Raw genomic sequence first — 21,679 nt, 5'->3', positions numbered from 1 at the left:
CTGCCATTGTGACCTCAGCTTGTTGCCATCTACTCTCTTTACTCTTAGAATAACTTCAGCAAACAAGTAACTATGATGCGGAAGTATCAGTATCGTTACTCAATACAATGATTAGATCCCTGTTCACTGGGCATGCCTACTCAAGCTGTAGTCTTCTCACAGTTACCTCCCTCCACATTGTTTCTTTACGTACAGTTATTGTAAAGAAGAGAAATAACTTATTTTAATGAAAGTGAAAACCAACTTCAAATGCTACAACTTAACTCAGAATGACAGAGCTTTTAAGAATTGCCATGTAAGGACAGTATCACTCCCACAACATTCTTTACCATTTTACCTCTCTCCAGATGGACTCTTCCTTGACTGCCTTACCACTCCTTGCTGCCATCACATCTTATTTCTCACACCCTTGATTCCTTGCTCTTTTATTTTTTAATTGACTACTTTAGCATAGAAGATACATCCTGACTGCTACCTTTGCTCAGCACATTTCTAATAGAGACCATTAAGTTAACAAAGAAAATGTAGCAGTGCTCAACTATAGGAGAAACTTTGTTATGAAAGTAGTATCCTTGGCAGTAGATTCTTATTACATAACCAAGTTTCCTGGACTGAGCAAGTACTCAGTAATAAAAATGCTATTAAAGCACCATCCTCAAGAGGATGAAACAACTGGTCAGAACACAACACATTCATAATTATAACACCTCTTCCTTTCCAAGCTTGAAGTCTAGAGTTGGAGCATTTTGACTCAAGTAGACAATATCTTTGTTCAGATATTCTAAATCTTCCATCTGCATGGATGCCCAATTCCACAAAAGATGAGACTTCCCCTCTATTTCTTCAGCTATTTGCAGGACAAAGAATCTTATTTGTCACACAGCACTTACTAGGCAGCAGAGTCATTAAGCTGGTATTCTCTAGATCTGTTGAAACAAGCTTGAACCCCACCGTCTTTCCACAGTCTCTTGATAACTCCAGCAAGCTCTGCAGTCATAAATCCTTCTTCTGCTGCTCCAGCTAACACAAAGAGTTGACGAGCATCATCCTTTAGGACGTAAAATGAAAGCGGAGACACAGTGAGAAATAAAAAATAAGTATTACCACCCAAGAACTGTATTCAGCAAGCCACAGAATAATAGAATTGTTTGGGTTGGAAAAGACCTCCAAGATCATCAAGTCCAACCATTAACCCAACATCATCATAGCCATTAAACTATGTCTCGAAGTGACACGTCTACATGTTTTTTAAACACCTCCATAAATGGTGACTCCACCACCTCCCTGGGCAGCCTGTTCCAGTTCCTGAACACTCTTTTCAACAAAACTTTTCCCTAATATCCAACAAAAACCTCCCCTTGGCACAATTTGAAACGATTTCCTCTTTTTCAAACCCCACCTCACTACAATCTCCTTTCAGGTAGCTGTAGAAAGCAATGAGGTCTCCAATCAGCCTCCTCTTCATCACACTAAACTAACCAAGTTCTCTCAGCCACTCCTCACAAGACTTGTTCTCCAGACCCTTCACCAGCTTTGTGATCCTTCTCTGGACATTCTCCAGCACCTCAATGTCTTTCTTGCAGTGAGGGGCCCAAAACTGTACACAGTATTCAAGATGTAGCCTCACAAGTGCTGGGTACCAAGGCATGATCACATCCCTGCTTCTGCTGATCACACCACTCCTGATAAAAGCCAGGATGCTGTTGGCCTTCTGGGCCACCTGGACACACTTCTGGCCCATGTTCATCCCGTTCTCAACCAGCACCCCCATGTCTTTCTCTGCCAGGCAGATTTCCAGCCACTCTGCCCCATGCCTGTAATGTTGCATGGGGTTGTTATGACCCAAGTACAGGACCCTGCATTTGGCCTTGTTGAATCTCATACAACTTGACCTCAGCCCTTAAATCCAGCCTGGCCAGATGAGTCACTTTCTTGTAAACATGAATGTAACCAAACAAAATCTTTTGAAGGAAAACCATTGGTTTTAGTATTCTGCACAGGATATTTTAACACATTTTTCAACAACAGCAAAAGACTAGTAAATCAAGCATCCCATTAGCTGATAGAGCTGCTTCTGCTCTTTTTATTACTTGAACTAAGATTTTAATAAACATATGTAGGAATATATTTTATGATCAAGTGTAAAGTTAACCTTATTTCATTATCAAATGCAACAAACTGAATAGAATGATTCATTACATGCTAGAACCTTCAGAAATGCAGAAACATATAGATTGACTGAAGAAAACACATTAATGACTTAGGCTTAAAAAAACCACTTTGAAAGTGACAAATGAACACTTCTTCCCCAGCCATGCATCAGGAAAAAGAAAAATACTTCTTAAAGCCCTTCCAGATAAATCACTTATAAATATCCATTATTGTGATTATTCTACAGGGACTAAGTTTTCTTGGTAATGTGATAGCACACAAACAAGATTTTTAAGAGAGAGCAAATTCTAGGTGTTCAGATTTTATGTAATGATTGTCCTTGAGAGTAAGGCTAATGGAGTGCAGAATGTCAATTCACCAGTGTCCTTTAACAGAATCTGAACAGCTAGCTACCTGCACCCAATTTTGACTGAGGAAAGAAACTTTAAAAGTTAGACCTTTAAGGCACTGGAAACAGAAGACAACAGCTGAGTAGAGGAAATAGGTCCACATTAGTACTCTCCTGTGGGAAGCTGTATCTTATCTGATGCCAAGGTAAACCAACCAGAGAAATTAACATACTTGTGGCTTCCAACTACTACCCAGAGCATAAAATGTTTGTACAATAGTTAAGAAGACAGATGATGCTGGAAAGAGAGACTTAGGCACATCAATTAGGAACTGAAAGTATTTCCAGAAATGATTAAAAGAAACAAAGTTATTCTCACAAAACACAAAGTTACAGATGCAAATCTGTAGAAAAATCTGGTTCGGCCGTCTTTGCTGTTCAAAAAAATAAGCTGTGGGGAAACAAAGAGAGGAAAATGAACCCACATTTTCAGGATGAGCAGAGAAACAGTGATTGTTCTAAAGACATTGTCCACTGCAGACTTAAAGAATCAGTAACTATTATAGCTAACAGGGAAATTGTTTGCAGATGGATTAATACTGATATTCACAGTTCAAAAATCAAAAGCTTATAGTTTTGTCAACTAAAGGCAAACTCCATGAGATTTATATGTATCTGTGTGTATATATATAGCTAGACATGTGAACAAGAGGTATCTAATACATAGTTCAAAAAGTCTTTCGAAAGCTTAGTTACAAATTTTTAAGTGGTTATTCTTCAAATTAACAGAATACTGATTACTGTGCATAGAGAACTAATAATAATGCAATGGATTTCACTAATAATGAGAGAAAGGATCAGAGCAGTAAAGATCAAAGGGTTGGATAGTCAGATCTCATGAATTACAGTTTGAGCAATAGGCTTGGATAAAAAAAATCTGAGTAACAATTCTGGGTTTGAATATTATTTGCAGAAGCAAATGTTAAGGACATACAAGCAGCAGATCTTGAGGGAGAGCCAATATATTCAGACACATGGTTGAAACAGCTTACAAACTAAGGCAATTTTGTCATAAATGATTATACCTAACATGGTCTGACTTTCAAACATCATAAATTTACTCTGTTTCAAATAGCTCTAATATCTGCATCACTAAAATGGGTGGGGAGGGAGGGGAAACACAAGGTGGAACAAGAAAATCAATTTCAGCTTTTCAAAATATCAAATATTAAAATAAAAAGTGGTCTCTGTTGCCCCCATATTCCCTTTTTGAAGTATGGCAAGTACTACAGACACCACAGGTGAGGTAGTATACAAGGATTAAGTTATATTTTCATTATTAACCAGTAGTAGATATTTAATTACACTGGAATAGAACTGCTTCCTCTCTAGGTGTCACTGGTTTTACACCAGATTTCATGAATGAGATCAAGAAACACAAAAAATCCCCAAACCTCTCTTTAGTTAATTACAGCAAATCTCACATTCAGAAAGTGATCAATAGTCCTTGAAAGCACATTCACAAAAGGTCTCTCAAAGCACAGCTTCTGCATTACTACAGGGACACCCTCTAGGACAGAAGTTACATCAGTCTTCAGAACAACCATTACTGAAGCTACCAGTTTAATCTGTGCTCCTGTGATTCAACAGCTTTAAAAATGTTCATCTCACTGCTTTATCATTAGTTGTGTGACAGAAACAAGACTATATGATTTTCCAAAGAAACTTACTGTCACACTCATTCCCCTCAGAAATTTAAGAAGAATCTGAATGTAAGAGTTTTCATCAGGAGTTACAATTTTGAGCACTTTCTTACCCCTAAAAAAAAAAAAAAATCACAAAATTACAGGGAAATAGAATAACATTGAAAAGGCTATGCTGTAATAAGAGTACCCATATTATTTGCTTGTTTTTAAGTGAGACTGACTCATAACACAAGCTCTGAATTTCTTTTTCTATTTCTGACTTTACAACTGACAGAAATATAGTACTGATACTCCATAGAAATGTTGCTCTGAGAAAAAAGAATTTGGACCACCAAGACAACCTAAGTGTAGAGGGATGGATAGCTATTTTAAGATGATCCCTGACAAAAGTTTGCTTCATCATTTATATAGCTCTTTGAAGTCAAGAAACTCAGATGATTTCAAGTTGATACCATAAATAAAATAGCTCTCAAAATCTTGTTAGTCATTTTATGTGCTAACACCTAAATTTACTCCTCCTCTGTTTTCTCTTACTATGTATGTAGTAACTTTAGTCTACCATCTGCTTCATTCCAACATTAACTGTGAGGCTCCAGAGATGACTTCACTCTTCCAGTACTGAACTAACATAGTAAGATCCTGTTGCTGCCCTGGAAAACTCTTAAGTCTTAAGGGATGACAACAGCAAACAAGAACAAATGTAGAGAGAGAATCAAAGAAAATCAAGATTTTCCTAGTTATGCTTACAACTTAAAAGGTTTTAGGTAAAATTAATGTATGCAGTCAAAATAATAACTATGAAAGAGCAAAATGAAAACTGATAATTGATGACTGCAAATTATATTTAGACTTCAGATACAATTTTAGATAATTTTATGAATGTCTGTCTTCCTCGTGACAACCATACCTAATGCATTTCACAAGGTATACTCACTGCAGGTATACTCTCAAATGCTTATAAATTGCTTTTTTGAACACAAGACTTAGTCATTAACAAAGAACTTAACGCACCATTTCTTATTTTTCAAGAACACCCTTACCCTCCCAAACTGCAGTTCAACCTTAACAAATGGAAAGTACTCATTATGACAAAATATCCCTCTGACTACCTTACATACCTATTTCAATACATGAACAGCAACAAAACTTCTTCCGTATTTCCTGCAAGACAGCCATTGTGTGGCTAAGTTCCTGCTTCAAAAGCTGTACTGCTGAGTGTTTCATATTCTGACATTGATTTATATGGAAAGAAAATAAAAGCACACATCCACAGCTAAGGTCCAATGCTATTCAAACTAACAATTTCAGCACTGTAGCAGAGAGCTCATTCCTGTAACCAGAGAACAAGCAAAACCATTTAAGCTAAGCACATCACAGAGAGATTGAGAGCATCTGACCTTGTGGCCAGACACAGACATAATCAGAGTACAGGGTTAGAACAGGAGAAACAATGAGCCAAAACAATCCATTTTGCAGACTTGCTTCAAGAGGTGAAATGGCAAATGGACCCACCAGGGGTTTGTATACAGGACATCAGATGAATCGAGATAGAAAAGGTGTGGAAAAGCTTAGAAAAAGGTATCCCTAAGGAGACCCATGTGGTACTATGAGAAAATGGAACACCAGCAGCAGGGCTATGCCCATGTCTCTGTTTCAAGTAAAATAAAATCCTCCACACTGCAAATCACACTACAAAACAGACTCAAGCTCAGTGGCTGGAACTGTTTTGGGCACTGCTATGCCTATGATCAAATAGAGAAGTGCAGATGCTTACCTATTTAAGATGTGTTTTTTAAAGTAACATAAAGACATCTAAGATAGATGACTTACAGAACAGATCAACCCACAAGTCCATGCAAATAAGACAACATGAGTACATAAGATTTTTCAAAAACTCCCTAGGCCTCAGATATTTAGTTCTGCAAATCTAGAATTTGGAGACCTGTAGCTAAACTACAGCAATCCAGTGTGGATTGCTCCATAAATCACCTTACCATGTAAAGATGGCACTTAGTTTTCAATCAAACTTTATATCCTACAACAGATTTTTGGATATCAAGAGATTTTTTTAGGAAATAGCAGTGGACAAAAATTGAAAATTAATGGAAATGTCAGCTGTATATCTGTGTGAGCACTTCAATACTCACAGCCCTGGCTGCATCACCGAAGTCTATCTTCAACCTCCCCATTGCTCTAATGATAGCAATGATGGACTGAATGGTGTTACTGTAGACAACAGCTTTGTACTGTTTACATTCTTCTTCTGAATAACCAGCTTCATGGATAATCCTACAGAAGAAAAAAAAAATAAATTCTCTACTAAAAAAAAATTTACTTCTCTATCATAGTATATCACCATACTTACTTCATTTGTTTGACAATTGTACTTTTTCCTGATTCACCAGCTCCTGAAAAAGAAATGTGTTAAAAATCCATTAGTTGACTTCTCTTAATCTCTGCAAATACATTAAGGCTCTACACTTCAAATAACTAACCAAATTAAAAACCTTCAATAGTTAAAAGTACATTTACTACAAATTGAGCTTTTTACATCAAAATGTGTCTCCAGCTAGAAGTTTCAAAATTAAAGTATTTTTAGGACAAATGATTCAGTTCTAAAAAGTTTCTTTTTACAGAAACGAGCATATCTTTACAGGTCTGCTAGTGCTTCTAATACAAACAGATAATTGGTTGTTCAACTTCTAAGGGTTCTGAAGATCAATTCCTCTAACTGCCTTTTTAATCAAAACCTAACCCAAAATTGCCTTTGTAAGTCCTTCACACTTTATTAGTGGTCTTCAGTGCTGCAAATGATCATCTTCAGTCTCTTCAGGGATTATAAATACTGTGCTTATAAATACTTAAAGGGTGGGTGTCAGGAGGATGGGGCCTGCCTTTTCTCAGTGGTGCCCAGTGACAGGACAAAAGGCAAGTAATGGACACAAACTTGAACACAGGAAGTTTCATCTAAACCTAAATGTGAACTTCTTTACATTGAGGGTGGTGGAGCACCGAACAGGCTGGTGAGTCTCTATCTCTAGAGTCTTTCAAAGCCCACCTGGATGGCATCCTGTGCACCTGCTTTGGGTGAGCCTGGCCTGGCAGGGAGGTTGGACTAGATCTCCAGAGGTCCCTTCCAACCCCTAACATTCTGTGATTCAGAGGGGGGAAAAAAAAAAAGGGGGGGGGACACGACACAACCAAAAAAACATTTAATAAATCAACCACACATATAGTACTGTGAGGGAACTGAGTAGGGCTAGCAAAGCTCAAATAAATTTAAGAAACAGCTAAAGCAATATTTGATTCTCCAAGCTGCTATCTGGCCAATTACATAAGAACTTACTACTAAAAACTACTTTTAAAAAAGACTCAATTGGACTTGATCTTAAGCATCTTTTCCAACCTAAATGATTCTATGGTTCTGTGATTCATTGCTATGATACTATAAGCAAACAGCATTTTAGATTAAATATTCTTTTATTTTCCAAACGAAGCATATCTGTTTAAAAATAATTTGAATAACTATTTCATACTTTGAAAATAACAAGTCAGCAAAAATGTCACTTTAAACTACTCAGAGTGTCTTATGATTTATTATCCCACACACTGCCCACATAGCAAGCATTCCAGAACTACAAATTTCTGGAGCAAATGTTTTATGCACCCAAGCACAGAAACTGCTTTTTGTAAGTGCTGAGATGTTAATAGTAACATTTCTAACTTGTGAAGCATTTTCTAACTGCTTACTGAAGAGACTAATCAAATACCCCCAAATAAGAAAGCACTGCAAAACTCCACAGTATTCCTCTTTGGAGGAAATCAAATGTCAAGTACAACAATTCCTAAAAGCACAAATATATTCCTGGCAACAATAATGCAGAAGGGAAAAAAAAAAAAGTAAATTAAAAAAACCCATCCAAAACCAACTTCAATTAGGAAAATAATTAAATAAAATCTGAAGAGTGGAATGGAGCTGGCTTTGAACAACCAACCAAGCTGGGCAAAGAAATGGAACCACAAACTCAATAGTCTTGTACGCTGCCAGGAGAGAGTTCAAGTATGGCCAAAAGGAATTAACATACAACTCTCAATCGATGCTTGTCAGCTTTTCAGACTGTAAAACAGGAGACTTGTACCACATTCACTTAAACAAACACATGCAACATTTAAAATAAAACATACTGACTCGTAAGTTGTTGGATTCACCTACAGTGAAGTTTTCTCCCTGCAACTTTCCTATTCAGTCTTCCATCAGATGACAGTATTTCACAGTAGAAGACAAGAGATGAACGGTGGCTGCTCCTAAGCTGCCACTGGTCACAGCACAAGCTGTGATTTCTACTGTTTCTGCTATGGAACAAGTAATCTCTTAAAAAAAGCATGTGGCAAGCAGATAGCTTGGAACTATTATCTCTTAAATTTATCACCTCACAACACATTACTAGACATGAGACTTAAATCAGAATTCAAGGCTGCTAATCATTGTTACTGTACTCAAAACATAGCAATGCTAGTACAAGAAACCCACACTAAAAGCCTATTGCTACACATCCAGTGGACAGGTTGGTCATTAACTGAAATATTAGATGACAAAAAATACCAACACTGATCTATCTCCCTGCAAGTTTGGCGCTTTTTTGTCATGTTTGGGCATTTTTTTGGGTTGGGTTTTTTATTGGTTTGTTTCATTTTGATGTTTGTTTGGGGGTTTGTTTTTTGTTTGGGGTTGTGGGTGGGGGGTTTTTGTTTGTTTGGGTTTTTTTTGTTTGGGTTTTTTCTTGTGTCCCCATTCCTTTTCAAGGCCATCCAGTAGTTACGTTTCTTATCTACCACCATCATGTATTCTTCTAATTCTGGGATGACCACTGCCACTGATGGTTTTTGTTCCTTTTCCCTTTCCCAACAGTTTTCATGTAGTCAACCAATGGTTGATAGTATTTATAAGATGTCATTAGTCTTGGAATTTCCATAGCTACTGGAATTTGAATGTGCCAGGAAACTTTGAATGATTTAAGAAAGAAGCTGTGTGAGTAATACTTGGAAGAAAATATTTCAGTAACTTGGCCATGTAGCATGAATCCCAGATTACATCACTGTGTGAAACCACACAAGTGACAGATTCTGAAACTATGATACTGACTCAGATAAGAGATCTGAGATAATTCGCAGTTTTTGTAGCTGCACTCTGGCTTAATTCTACAGAAGCAGCACCATTTACAACTCTAAGCCACTGTCACTTCTGCAAATTTCTTAAGAAATCAAGAATTAATTACAACCAATTATTTCTTTCCTAGTTCTTGAATATTGCTCTTAGTAGATGTTTGTAATCAACAGTATACAACAAAATGTTATATCAATATTATATATGTGATTTAAGAAAATATAAAGTAGTAACCCAGGCAGCAATCACACATTTAAATGATGTTAGCATCCTGTGTATTTATTCAGGTCTAGACTGCAGATAAACTGCTTTACATTTCTTAGATACCTAGGCTATTATAATAGTAAACACATAAGCAAGCGATAAAGACTGTGTTCGTTAGTTTAGTATTGAAACAACAAAGAAAAAACATAGGTTTATATTCAGTAGGACCTCTTGAATTCAGTGAATTCTAAGAAATAAAGCTTTTGGTGAAACAAGCAGAGCACACACTTAACTTTCCAAACCTTAAGGAAACTTTCACTCAAATCTTTATCTTTAGAAGGATGAATTGATTTTTCCATCTATTTCATAAATATTTCTATTAGTGTTTAATATATTTTTATGAAAAAGACTTTATGATATAATCTTTTTGCTTAGAATTTGATGCATATGATAAGCAGACACCTTAGCAGAAATAGTATGCCATTTTATGAATGCATGCAGCTTTTGTATACAGATCATATCTAGCTCTTCAGATCTGTTCTTATATCCCTCAACTGTTTCAAATCACTGGCTGTACAGCTACTGCTATATAGTAGGAACCCTTCATCACTTATACCATAACCATATTTTGAACTCTCACTATAAAAGAGAGCACCAGTACAATCCCAAGTTTCATATTCCAGAAATGCTGTGAAATATTCAAAAGGAGATAAAATATCTTGTAACTGAATCTACTTTAAAAATAGTATTTGTTGAGAATACAGAGGGACACAGAGGGACAATGCCATTTAATTTAAATCTGAAGCATTTTCTTCAAATAAGATACAGGCATAGCTTACTTTGTGCAAGGTGCCAAATCCAGCAGGATTGTAACAAGCTAAGACTGAGACTTGGAAATAAACCTCTTTTTTATGACAGAAATTAAACAGGGAATAGATGCATATTTAGAGATGAAAAACACATAATAATCATACTTGCTCTCTGACAACTATATGCCACACCACCTAAACATTTGTGGTTCCAGGTTTATCTAAAATGTCAATGCTGACAGCAATTTGGCAAGATTATCAGTTGACTGCTTAAATGCATCAAAGGCCAGCCTCCACACTATCCTCTAAAGGGTTTGGGAATCTCCTCAAAACTCAGTCCCAACACTTGTTGTATTTCTAATAGCAGAAAAACTGATCTTCTCTTCAAAATTAAGTAAGACTTAAATTTCTTGAAGTTGTTAACTTCCATATGTAGCAGTATGCTCAGAAACAATCACTATATAATTTGACATCAAGTTATGAAAGAACATAATGAAGAACTTCTGTAACACAAGTTTGAGCGGATACTGTATATGAGCACGCTACATGAGGTAAATGCTGAGTACTCCAACAGAAAGAACTATTTCCCTTGCTTTTATAATGTTTACCAAGACACTTATTGTCAGTTTCTGACAGAGTATGGCATGCTGCAATCAGACCTCTAAGTATATATCTAATAAATCTCTAGAAATTCAGAGTGCCCTGACTTTCTCTTGACAGTGTGGTTGGCATTCATGCCCTTTAACTGTTCACTGCGCTATAAATACGGTGTTCAAAGATGTTAGGTTCAGTAACTTTAGTTCCACAGACAAATTCTACTACAGAGACTATTATTAGTCACAATCACAGATAATTTTTAAAAGAAAAAAAAAAAAAAAATCTCCTCTGCAACAAGGACATACTTTATGCAGGGTATTCTGGAGAGATACAACAACACAACTTTAAATTCATAGCATATTTTCACGTCAGGCTCCATTAGCAATTCCAAACACCACCACAGTTGCATTTCCTACAATTGTGACAGACTGTCATGGGTTGAGTTGAATCTGCTGCTGTTATTCATACCATGCTGCAATCATGTCAGCTTCAAAAATGGAAGTACTGGCTGGAGAAAAGTATTACAGGGCTTAAAGTTCAGATTTTAACATGGGAGTCTTCTGGTTCCAATTGCTGCTTCTGTGTTCTGGGTTTTTTGGGTGTTGGCTTTTTCTGCAAGATGGGTGGGAGTCAGGTAGCTCACTGGTATTGGTTTTCTCTTTTATGCTGGGGTTTTTCCCCTGTATTTCACTGTGCTGCTTCTGCAAATAGGCTAAGCTAAGGTAATCATGTATTTAATTATTAATTACATTATTAGCTAAGGTAATTATGCACTGTGGTTATGGTATCTTATGTTATATTAAACTCTTCCCTCTTAATCTCAACCCTGAGTTTTGTGTGTTATTTTTCCCCTCACTTCTGAGTTGGGGAAGCAGGCAAGTTAGCCCTTGCACTAAACTATTACAGATTCAACTGTCCCTGCTACCTTGTATCACTTTGTAACTGAACAAAGTGTTAGGAAAGCCACAAGAGGAAGTGTTTGCGTTCCTGTCACCATAGAGAATTATCTCGCCTCCAAATCTCAACTGATTTTACTCAAAGACCTACTTGTCATGTAACACTAAGACATTATTTGTAGATGAGATAAATGGGTAGTGTCCAAGGTTATACCAGGGCAAATTCAATTAAAAGTTAGCCATTACTGTATAAGTAGTGCAATAAACTTAAATTCTCAGTCTTCATCCACACCTAACATAACTGTGTGTTTCATCTTGTAGGTTGAGGTCTAAGGTCCACAAAATTGAGAATAAGCATATTGACAGTTGATCTAAATTGCAAAAAGGTTTCAGAACTCTTACTTGAACCAGGGAAAAAAATCAAGTGTATACTCAACCATACTCTTTTGTTACATATACATGCATTTCCACACAAAGCTACTTACAAGTAAAATATTATTTGTGGTTAACAGTACTAAATCAAAGATCTGGCTTTGATGTTGTTAAATGCAAAGTCTCTGTATTAACTGGTCTCAAACTGAGGAAGCTTTGCACTATATAAAAATTTCAACCCATTCAAACAAGCAGTAGGCAACAAGCCCAGAAGCATGGAATAAGATAGATAGCTACATAAACAGCAGCTTGTTAGGCCTCAAACAAGTACGCTGTCAAAGCCAGATCTAATCTAACCCCAAAAGGTCCTATGTTCCAGAACAACAAACAGACAATAACCTAACAAGTCTCTCATCAAGGAATTAAATGGCAACCTTTGATAGCAAACACCAAGGCACTAAAGCTTATTAGAAGGAATCCCTGTCAATGTCTTTAAGAGGTTTAGAAAGCACATAATGGTTTTGCTAGGAGTTTACCGGATTTACTAAGGATCAGTAACTTAATCCGCATACAGCTGAGAAATCCACTTTCAAAACACTTCAAGAAATATTTAATGCATCAAGAATACAGACAACACTTAAATATGGCTTGGTATCTTATTTTCAGCTCATCATTGTACTGTACATCACTGGCACCTTCTCAAATCAATCAGCATTCAAAATAATATTTAATTAAATAAAGTCTATAAATACCCAAGACAATTGTCATTTGCTGCCAATTTTGTTATTGCAAAACATTTATCTACAGCCATAGCGAGTTTTAAAATTGCATTCCAGTACCACATTCACACTGCACTTTGTTTAGAATATTAGTACAACTCTACTGTTTTAACTGGAGGCCTTTATTTCCATTCTCTTCTCTGGACACAAGACTGGCTGCTACACTTGGTGTGCACTACCATTGCAGTCTTCACAAAGTGCTAGATAGAAGAGTGCTCTTCCTAGTCAACCCTACAACCTTTAAGTTAGAACAGCATAAGGAAACATAGGTCTGAGACTCCTTGTGCTTGAACAAAAACAAGCTATCTTGCTTTTATTCAGGTCTTCACCAGACCATTCTGAAATACCAGTTAAACTGACCACTCAAGCAGCAAACTAAGTCCAAACAGCTAATCTGACTAAAACAGCACAAAACTGAACTAAGCATTTAAAAGTGCCAGGGAGAATGCAAATCTGTCCAGCCAGATGCATCAATAGTACTTTCCTTTTTATCAACACAGAGCTTCTACAATGGTTCAGCTGCTTATTAGACAACATGCACTGCTTAATTCCATCATTCCAACATGGACTCAGAAAGCAGGAAAGAATCTCTTGAATTTTGCTGGAAACTATTTTTAAAAACCCAGAGATTCAGAACTCAACTTGTACAAGCCAAACAACTACAACAGCTTCATCCATGTAAAAAACCCAACTTATAGTTACTTGCATGCAACTATTTTATGTTTCCTACATAGGGAATATGGAATTTGATAACCATTTGATTCCAACAGTATTTTCATTCAGCTCATATTAAATCCTAGATAACATTAAGAATTATAAACCTGCTTCACAACTTCAACAGGAATTTTCATTACAGTACAATGATTTCTTCTTTAAAAGCAATCTGTTTAGAACAATGATTGTAAAGGCTTCCTGTCCATTCTGGTTGCCTAGATACCATTATATTTCAAAGGTTTAATCAGGTACCAGGACTAAGTATATTACGCACTTGAAATCTAATACTACATTCCTAAAAAGCACACATATGAAAAAGTATTGAGGTACATTTTATTTAATAAATTGAAACATTGTGTATTTGGGTACTGTTGATCCCTTCAAATAAGTAGATTTATGAAAAGTATTTTCTAATTTCAGTACCAATTGATATAGGACATAAAATACTGTGGTTTACACATATCTCTAAATATAGAATCCATATAAACATGTTAACACCACCACTACTTGATTTATGAATGTGGTACCTAGACATACAAGAAATTGTGTTATTGAGAGCTTTAATGATCCTTCCATTACCAAAGCCAGGAAAGCAAATTACTTTCCTATCATATGTTTATTAACAAATTGTATTTAAAAAAAAGGTTTGTTATTTAATTATGCTCAATATCAGAAGGTTTTTAAATTACACAAAAATACGCTTTTGAAGGAAGGACCTAGCCATCAATTAAACCATGAGATTAAAGTAAAAATGTGACATCAACAGGTAACACACTTGCAAATCAAGGAATAATGTTTATGGGTACTGTGACATCAAGTGATTTTTAGGACTTTTTGCTTTGAGGTAAAAAGCACATACATAATATTTTGCCTCATGTTAGATATTCAAGCTATAGATAATTCCAGAGATTTCAAAGCTTGCAAATTGAAAGGGAGAAGTCGTGATCACAGAATCACAGAATGCCAGTTGCTGGAGGGGGCCTCCAGAGATCATCCAGTCCAACACCCCCCCACCCCCCCCCCACCCCAAGCAGGGTCACCTGGGGCAAGCTGCAAAGGAACACATCCAGGCGTGTTCCAAATATGATAATCATCTTCCTGATCTCAAGCTCTAACACTGCTATCCTGTGAAAAGGCTACAAGCAGTCACAAACATGGGTAGTTAGTCTATACCACCATTACTATTCCTTCATTTCCCATTCTCCCTCTCATTAAGAAACCTTATTTTGTCTTATCTTCTCCTACTTAATGCATGAGAACAAAATTATTTTTAGCATTAAGATGAGTTCAAATCTTCCTGCAAAAGTGTTCCTAGTACACACAAGTGTCTCAGCAAAAAGGGTTTATTTTTGACTTGCCTAGTATCTTAATTATCCTTCCACTCAGAAATATCACTAAGTTGAGCCAGCTGAAACAATCTTCATTTTTCTGAATAGTGCATTCAAAACTTCTTGCTCTCACAAGTTCAAAGCTCCAGTTTTTCTGGTTGCTCTTTGTATACCTCATTAAGTTCAATACTTTTTTGTACGTAGAATCTTTCAGGGGAAGAAAACTCAGCTTTATTTACAGTATAACAAAACAGTAATTCACACAAAAATTGAGGTAACAGTAGGACACTGTGCAAACAAAGGCAATAAATAGAACAGCTGACCTCAGTAAAGATGGACAATGACTAAGGCTCAACCTCAGAACAGTGGTTTTCATCAATATAGGTCATTCTGTATGCATCATGGAAAACACCTTTAAACAGAAAACTATCAAATCAGATCAGATTTTATTTCAGTGTTTCCATGGCAGAAAAACTTCACATCTAACAGAATATCTTAAATATATTTTCTACTTCCATTTTTCTACCTTGACATTCATCAGAGAGCATATTACAGGAAACACTGCAGAGATCAATCAAGCTCAGCAGCAAAACTGACTTCAGAATTTCATGCACCCTGAAGCCAGACTCATGATTTGGTTTCAAAACATTCAGCCAGATTTTGGGATGCACCAGCTACTCAATTCTTCCTTCTCACAGGACTAAATCAACAAAAGGGTAAAATGTGGCAGCAGAACAACTTTGGTGATATGACTATACAAAAGTACAGTGTAACACTTTGTCACAGAAAGCCCAAGTACAAGTCGTGCCAAGACAACTATGCAAGAGGCTATACTGTAATTTTTTTCCTAAAAATATTAAAGAATTAAAATAATGACAGAGTAATAAATCATAATTTTAAAGAGAAAATTCCACAAGGAACACTTAACACAATAATAATAGAATTGTTAGGGTTGGAAGGGACCTCAAGGATCACCTAGTATCAACCCCTCTGGCATGGGCAGGGAAATCTCATACTAGATCAATTTGATCAGAGCCACATGCAGCCTGGCCTTGAAAACCTCCAGGGACAGGGCCTCCACCACCTCTCTCAGCAACCCATTCCAGTGTCTTACCACACTCTGAATCTACCCATTTTGATTTTTTTCTATTCCCCCTACTCCTCTCATTACCTGACACCCTAAAAAGTCCCTCACCAGCTTTCTTGTAGGCCCCCTTAAGATACTGGAAGGTTACAATAAGGTCTCCTGGGAGCCTTCTCTTCTCCAGACTGAATAACCCCAACTCTCTCAGTCTGTCCTCATAGGATAGGTGCTCCAGCCCTCTAATGAACCTTGTGGCCCTTCTCTGGACATGCTCCAGCACATCAAGATCCTTCCTGTAATAGGGGCTCCAGAACTGGATGCAGTACTCTAGCTGGGGTCTCACCAGAGCAGAGTAAGGGGGGGAGAATCACCTCCCTCAACATAATGGAATAGATGACCTTGAAATTACTAATTCATAGCACAGTGAAGCAGTCTATACATGCAGGGAAGAAACTATTTTATGATTCTTGCAAAGGGAATACACAATATTAGGATGTTGTAAATCACTACACCAACATTCAAACTAAAAGGGACAAGCATAAAAGAATCCAATCCATAATTACACAAAGACAACCATCACTGAAGGGCTCTTTTCTGTATATCCAATAACCTCCTTTCAGAAAAACAAGGGGGATTATTAGACTATGGGAATCCAGTAATTTTGACTTTGTTCTTTGAAATTATTGTCATATTTAGTACAAAAGCTTCAGCATTTCATTGACTTAGCTATAAAATCAACTGGAAAAGTCCCCATAAATAACACCTCAATTGACAGAGTCCAACTGTACCAAATCAAAATGAACAGAGATCTTAGTTCAGAACTTCTCCTAAATCTAAGCAGACAGGCAGAAAGCCAGCAGAGAAGGCAGACAAGCAAGATCAACAGCTGGAAAAAAAATAAAACCAAATAAACACTTTTTTTAGGTATCAAGGAACAGCTGTTCAATAAGAGGAGAAATTTCAAGGTATCTACAGGTAATTGCCTCTGAAGGTGAGATAGGAAATGTTTCATTAGATATCACAGAATCATAGAATTGTTTAGGTTGGAAAAGATCTCCAAGGCCATCAAGTCCAACCATTAACCCAACACCACCATGTCCACTAAACCACGTCTTCAAATGAACATGTACATGCTTTTTTTCAGTATCTCCTGGGATGGTGACACTGCCACGACTCTTCATAGCCTCTTCCTATGCCTGACCAACCCCTCAGTAAAGAATTTTTTTCCAACATCCAATCTCATCCTCCCCAGTGTAATTTGAGGCCATTTCCTCTCATTCTAACCCTACTCACTTATGAGAAGTGGCTGAGCCCCACCTTATGAAATCTCCTTTCAGGCAGTTTCAGAAATCAGTAAGCCTCCCCTTCTCAAAAACTAAACAATCTCAGTTCCCTCAGCCATTCATTATCAGACCTATTGTCCAGACTCTTCACAGCTATATTGCCCTTCTCTGGACATGTGCCAGCACCTCAATGTGCTTCTTGTAGTGAGAGGCCCAAAACTGAACACAGAATTTGAGGTGTGGTCTCACCAGTGCAGAGCACAGGGGCACAAGCACTTCCCTACTGCTGCTAGTCACACTATTCCTGATGCAGGCCAGGATGCTGTTGGCCTTCTTGGCCACCTGAGCACACTGCTGACTTGTGTGCAGCTGGCTGTCATCCAGCACCCCTAGATCCTTCTCTGCTGGGCAGCTTTCCAGACACTCTGTCCCAAGCTTGTGGCGCTGCATGGGGTTGTTGTGACCCAAACACAGGACCCAGCACTTGGCTTTGTTAAATGTCCTACAACTGACCACAGACCGTTGATCCAGCCAGCCCAGATACCTCTTCTGAGCCTTTCTACCTTTGAACAGATCAACATGCACAACTAGTTTGGTGTCATCTGCATACTTACTGAGGGTGCACTCAATCCCCTAATCCAGATTACTGATAAAGACACTAAACAAGACTGGCTCCAAAACAGAGTTCTAGGGAGCACCACTTGTGACCAGACACCAACTGGATTTAACTCCAGTCACCATCAGTCTCTGGGCCTTGTCATCCAGGCAATTTCTTTTATTCAGTGAAGGGTCCACCCATCCAAGCCATTAGCAGCCAGTTTCTCAATGGAGATGCTGCAGCAGACAGCGTCAGATGCCTTACTAAAGTCCAGGTAAATAACATCCACAGCTTTCCCCTCATTCACTAAGTGGGTCACTTTGGTGCAGAAGGAGATCAGGTTTGTTAAGCAGGACCTACTCTTCCTCTTCATGAACCCATGCTGACTGAGCCTGATCACCTCATTGCTCTGCACATGCTGCATAATGGCACTCAGGATGATCTGTCGCATGAGCTTCCCTGGAACCAAGCCAGATGGATAGGTCTGTAGTTCCCCAGGCCCTCCTTCTGGCCCTTGTAGATGGGCATCACATTTGCCAGTTTCCACGTAACTGGGATCTCCCAAGTTAGCCAGAACTGCTGGTAAGTGCCTTTGTGAGCACTTCCACCAGTTCTCTCAGTACCCTGTATATTTTAGGCAAGGCCGGCATAACTTCTGAAGTCAACATCTCTGAAATGTGCAATACTTGTTTGTGAGAATAAGGCTTTTCTGAGAGCTCCCACAAATGCAGAGCTCTAAAATCTTTTTTGTCTGGAAGTGTGGAGAAATACTCTAGAAGGAAGGCAAAAGAATTAATCATACAAACAATTTATGTATATTTGTTGTGCACTGTGTAGTCAGGTCTGGTGGAATGCAGGTATTGCCAAGAACTGAGAGGATTCAGCTGCGGGAAAGATGAGTATGCTGTGGGAGTAAGCTGACTGAGCAGATACAAAGATACAGGTCTGTAACAAAAGAAAAGCGGCCAGAAAAAGATCCTTGAGATGTCAAGATTTGAAAGAATAACTGAGTGGAATCGTTCTGTTCCTTAAGGAACAGAAAGCACTGCAATGAAAAAGATTAAAAGCAGTAGTCTGTCTTAAGTTAAAAAATAGGTATCTTTAAGAATGTGACACGCCAATGTTTCAGTATGAATTGCAAGGGCCTGTTCAGGAAAAGTGGCTCTGATGGTCATGAGTATAAAGGTATTCACTGATATAAAATCCATACAGGTGATTATCCTGAAACAAGACAGATAATTATAGTTGTCAAATATATGGTCTGTGACCTCCTGGATCCCAGGATCCACTCCTAAAGAGTTGTTACAATTTGAAGGGGGAACTTTAGCCTAGTCCCTGACTGGCTGCATGTTCACAAGCCCTGGTCCTTGTGGGGGATTTCAACCACTCTGACATCTGCTGGAGGGACAACACAGCTAGGTAGCAGGATGTTCCTGCAATGCATAGATGACAGCTTCCTCCTCCAAATGGTAGAGGAGCCAAGGAGAAAAGGTGCTATGCTGAACCTTGTTCTCACCAGTAAGGAAGGGCTGGTGACCAATGTGAGGTTCAGAGATAACCTTGGCTGCAGTGATCATGAAGCAACAGAATTTAAGATCTGGGACGTATCCCAAGCTTACAACCCTGGATTTTAGGCATGCATAATTTGATCACCTCAGGGATCTGCTGGCCAAAATATTGTGGCACAAAGCCCTAGAGGGAAGAGAGGCCCAGGACAGCTGGTCAGTGTTCAAGGATCACCTTCTCTGTGCCCAGGAGCAAAGTATACCCACAAAGAGGAAAGCAGGAAAGAATGCTAGGAGATCTGCCTGGATAAGCAAGGAGCTCCTGGACACTCAATCACACAAAAAGAAACTGTACAAGGAGTGGAAGAAGGGACAGCTAGAATGGAGGGCATATAAGGATGCTACCCGAGCAGCAGGAGACCTGGTTAGAAAAGCTAAAGCTCTGTTAGCTCTGTTTAATAGTGTTAGAATTAAATCTAGCCAGGGAGATCAAGTGGAACAGTAAACATTTCTACAGGTATATTAATGGTAAAAAGACAACTAGGGAAGGTGTTGGCCCCCTCAGAAAGGAAACAGGTAAACTGGTGACAAGTGACATGGAGAAGGCTGAGGTTCTCAAGGACTTCTTTACCTCAGTCTTCACTGGCAAGGGCTCTCAGATTAATGGAAGATAATGGCAGGGACTGGAAGGAGGAACTGCCCATTGTGAGTGAAGGTCAGGTTCATGACCATCTGAAGAATCTGAAAGTGTTCAAGTCCATGGGACCCAACCATATATATCCATGGGTGCTGAAGGAACTGTTGGATGAGGTTGCTAAACCACTCTCTATTATATTCCAAAAGTCATGGCAGTCTGGGAAGGTCCCCACTGACTAGAAAAGAGGAAATATCACTCCCATTTTCAAAAAGTGAAAGAGGGATGACCCAGGGAACCATAGGCCAGTCAGTCTCACCTCTGTGCCTGGTAAGATCATGGAGCAGATCCTCCTGGACACACTGATGAGGCAGAAGAATAACAGAGAGGTGTTTAGGTACAATCAGCACAATTCACCAAGGGCAAATCCTGCCCGGCAAATCCAGTGGCCTTCTATGACAAGGTCACAACATCAAGATGAAGGCCAAGCAACTGATGTAATTTACCTGGACCTGAGCAAAGCCTTCGACACTGTCCCACACCACATCTTGGCCTCCAGAATGGTGCAGTATGGGTTTGACGGATAGACCATTGGGTGGATAAAGAACTGGCTTGACAGCCACACCCAGAGGGTGGCTGTCAACAGGACCATGTCCAAGTGGAGGCCAGTGACAAGTGGAGTCCCTCAGGGATCTGTATTGGGACCAGCCTTGTTTAACATCTTTGTTGGTGATGTGGACAGTGGCATTGAGTGCATCCTCAGCAGGTTTGCTGATGACACCAAGCTGTGTGGTACAGCAGACATACTGGAGGGAAGGGATGGCATCCAGAAGGACCCTGACAGGCTGGAGAGGTGAGCCCATGACAACCTCATGAGGTTCAACAAGACCAAGTATAAGGTCCTGCACCAGTGTCTGGGCAATCCCAGGCACCAATATAGGCTGGGCAGCAACTGGCTTGAGAGCAACCCTGAAGGAAAGGACCTGGGGGTGCCAGTGTATGAGAATCTCAACATGAGCCAGCAGTGTGCACTTTAAGCCCAGAAAGCTAATCACATCCTGGGCTGCATCAAGAGAAGCACAGCCAGCAGGTCAAGGGAGGTGATTCTCTTCCTCTACTCCGCTCTGGTGAGACCCCAGCTAGAGTACTGCATCCAGTTCTGGAGTCCCTCTTATAGGAAGGATCTTGATGTGCTGGAATGTGTCCAGAGAAGGGCCACAAGGATCATTAGAGGGCTGGAGCACCTCTCCTATGCGGACAGAGAGAGAGTTGGGGTTATGCAGTCTGGAGAAGAGAAGGCTCCCAGGAGACCTTATTGTGGCGTTCCAGTATCTTGAGAGGGCCTACAAGACAGCTAGTGAGGGACTTTTTAGGGTGTCAGGTGATGAGAGAACTAGGGTCAACGGAACAAAAATAGAAACAGGTAGATTCAGATTAGATGATAGGAAGAAGTTCTTCACCATGAAGGTGGTGAGACACTGGAACAGGTTGCTGAGGGAGGTGGCA

The 21,679-nt window shown here is 38.8% G+C and overlaps 1 protein-coding gene across 1 annotated transcript in view; it reads right to left on the bottom strand.

The window, feature by feature from the left end:
* GNAI1 (G protein subunit alpha i1) overlaps positions 1-21,679 on the bottom strand; it is a 36,740-nt gene that overhangs the window by 10,102 nt on the left and 4,959 nt on the right. The window contains exons 2-4 of the mRNA XM_068167628.1: positions 6,572-6,614; positions 6,354-6,495; positions 891-1,048 (exon numbers count right to left, since the gene is read on the bottom strand). Coding sequence (XP_068023729.1) covers positions 891-1,048; positions 6,354-6,495; positions 6,572-6,614 — 343 coding nt within the window. The remainder of the gene's footprint in view (positions 1-890; positions 1,049-6,353; positions 6,496-6,571; positions 6,615-21,679) is intronic.

The sequence above is a fragment of the Melanerpes formicivorus genome, unplaced genomic scaffold, assembly GCF_026170545.1.
Source record: "Melanerpes formicivorus ecotype bairdi unplaced genomic scaffold, bMelFor1.0.p_v2 SCAF_3, whole genome shotgun sequence".
Lineage (NCBI taxonomy): Eukaryota > Metazoa > Chordata > Aves > Piciformes > Picidae > Melanerpes > Melanerpes formicivorus.
Note: the sequence above shows the minus strand (reverse complement) of the source record. Positions and strands in the feature narration are given on the sequence as shown.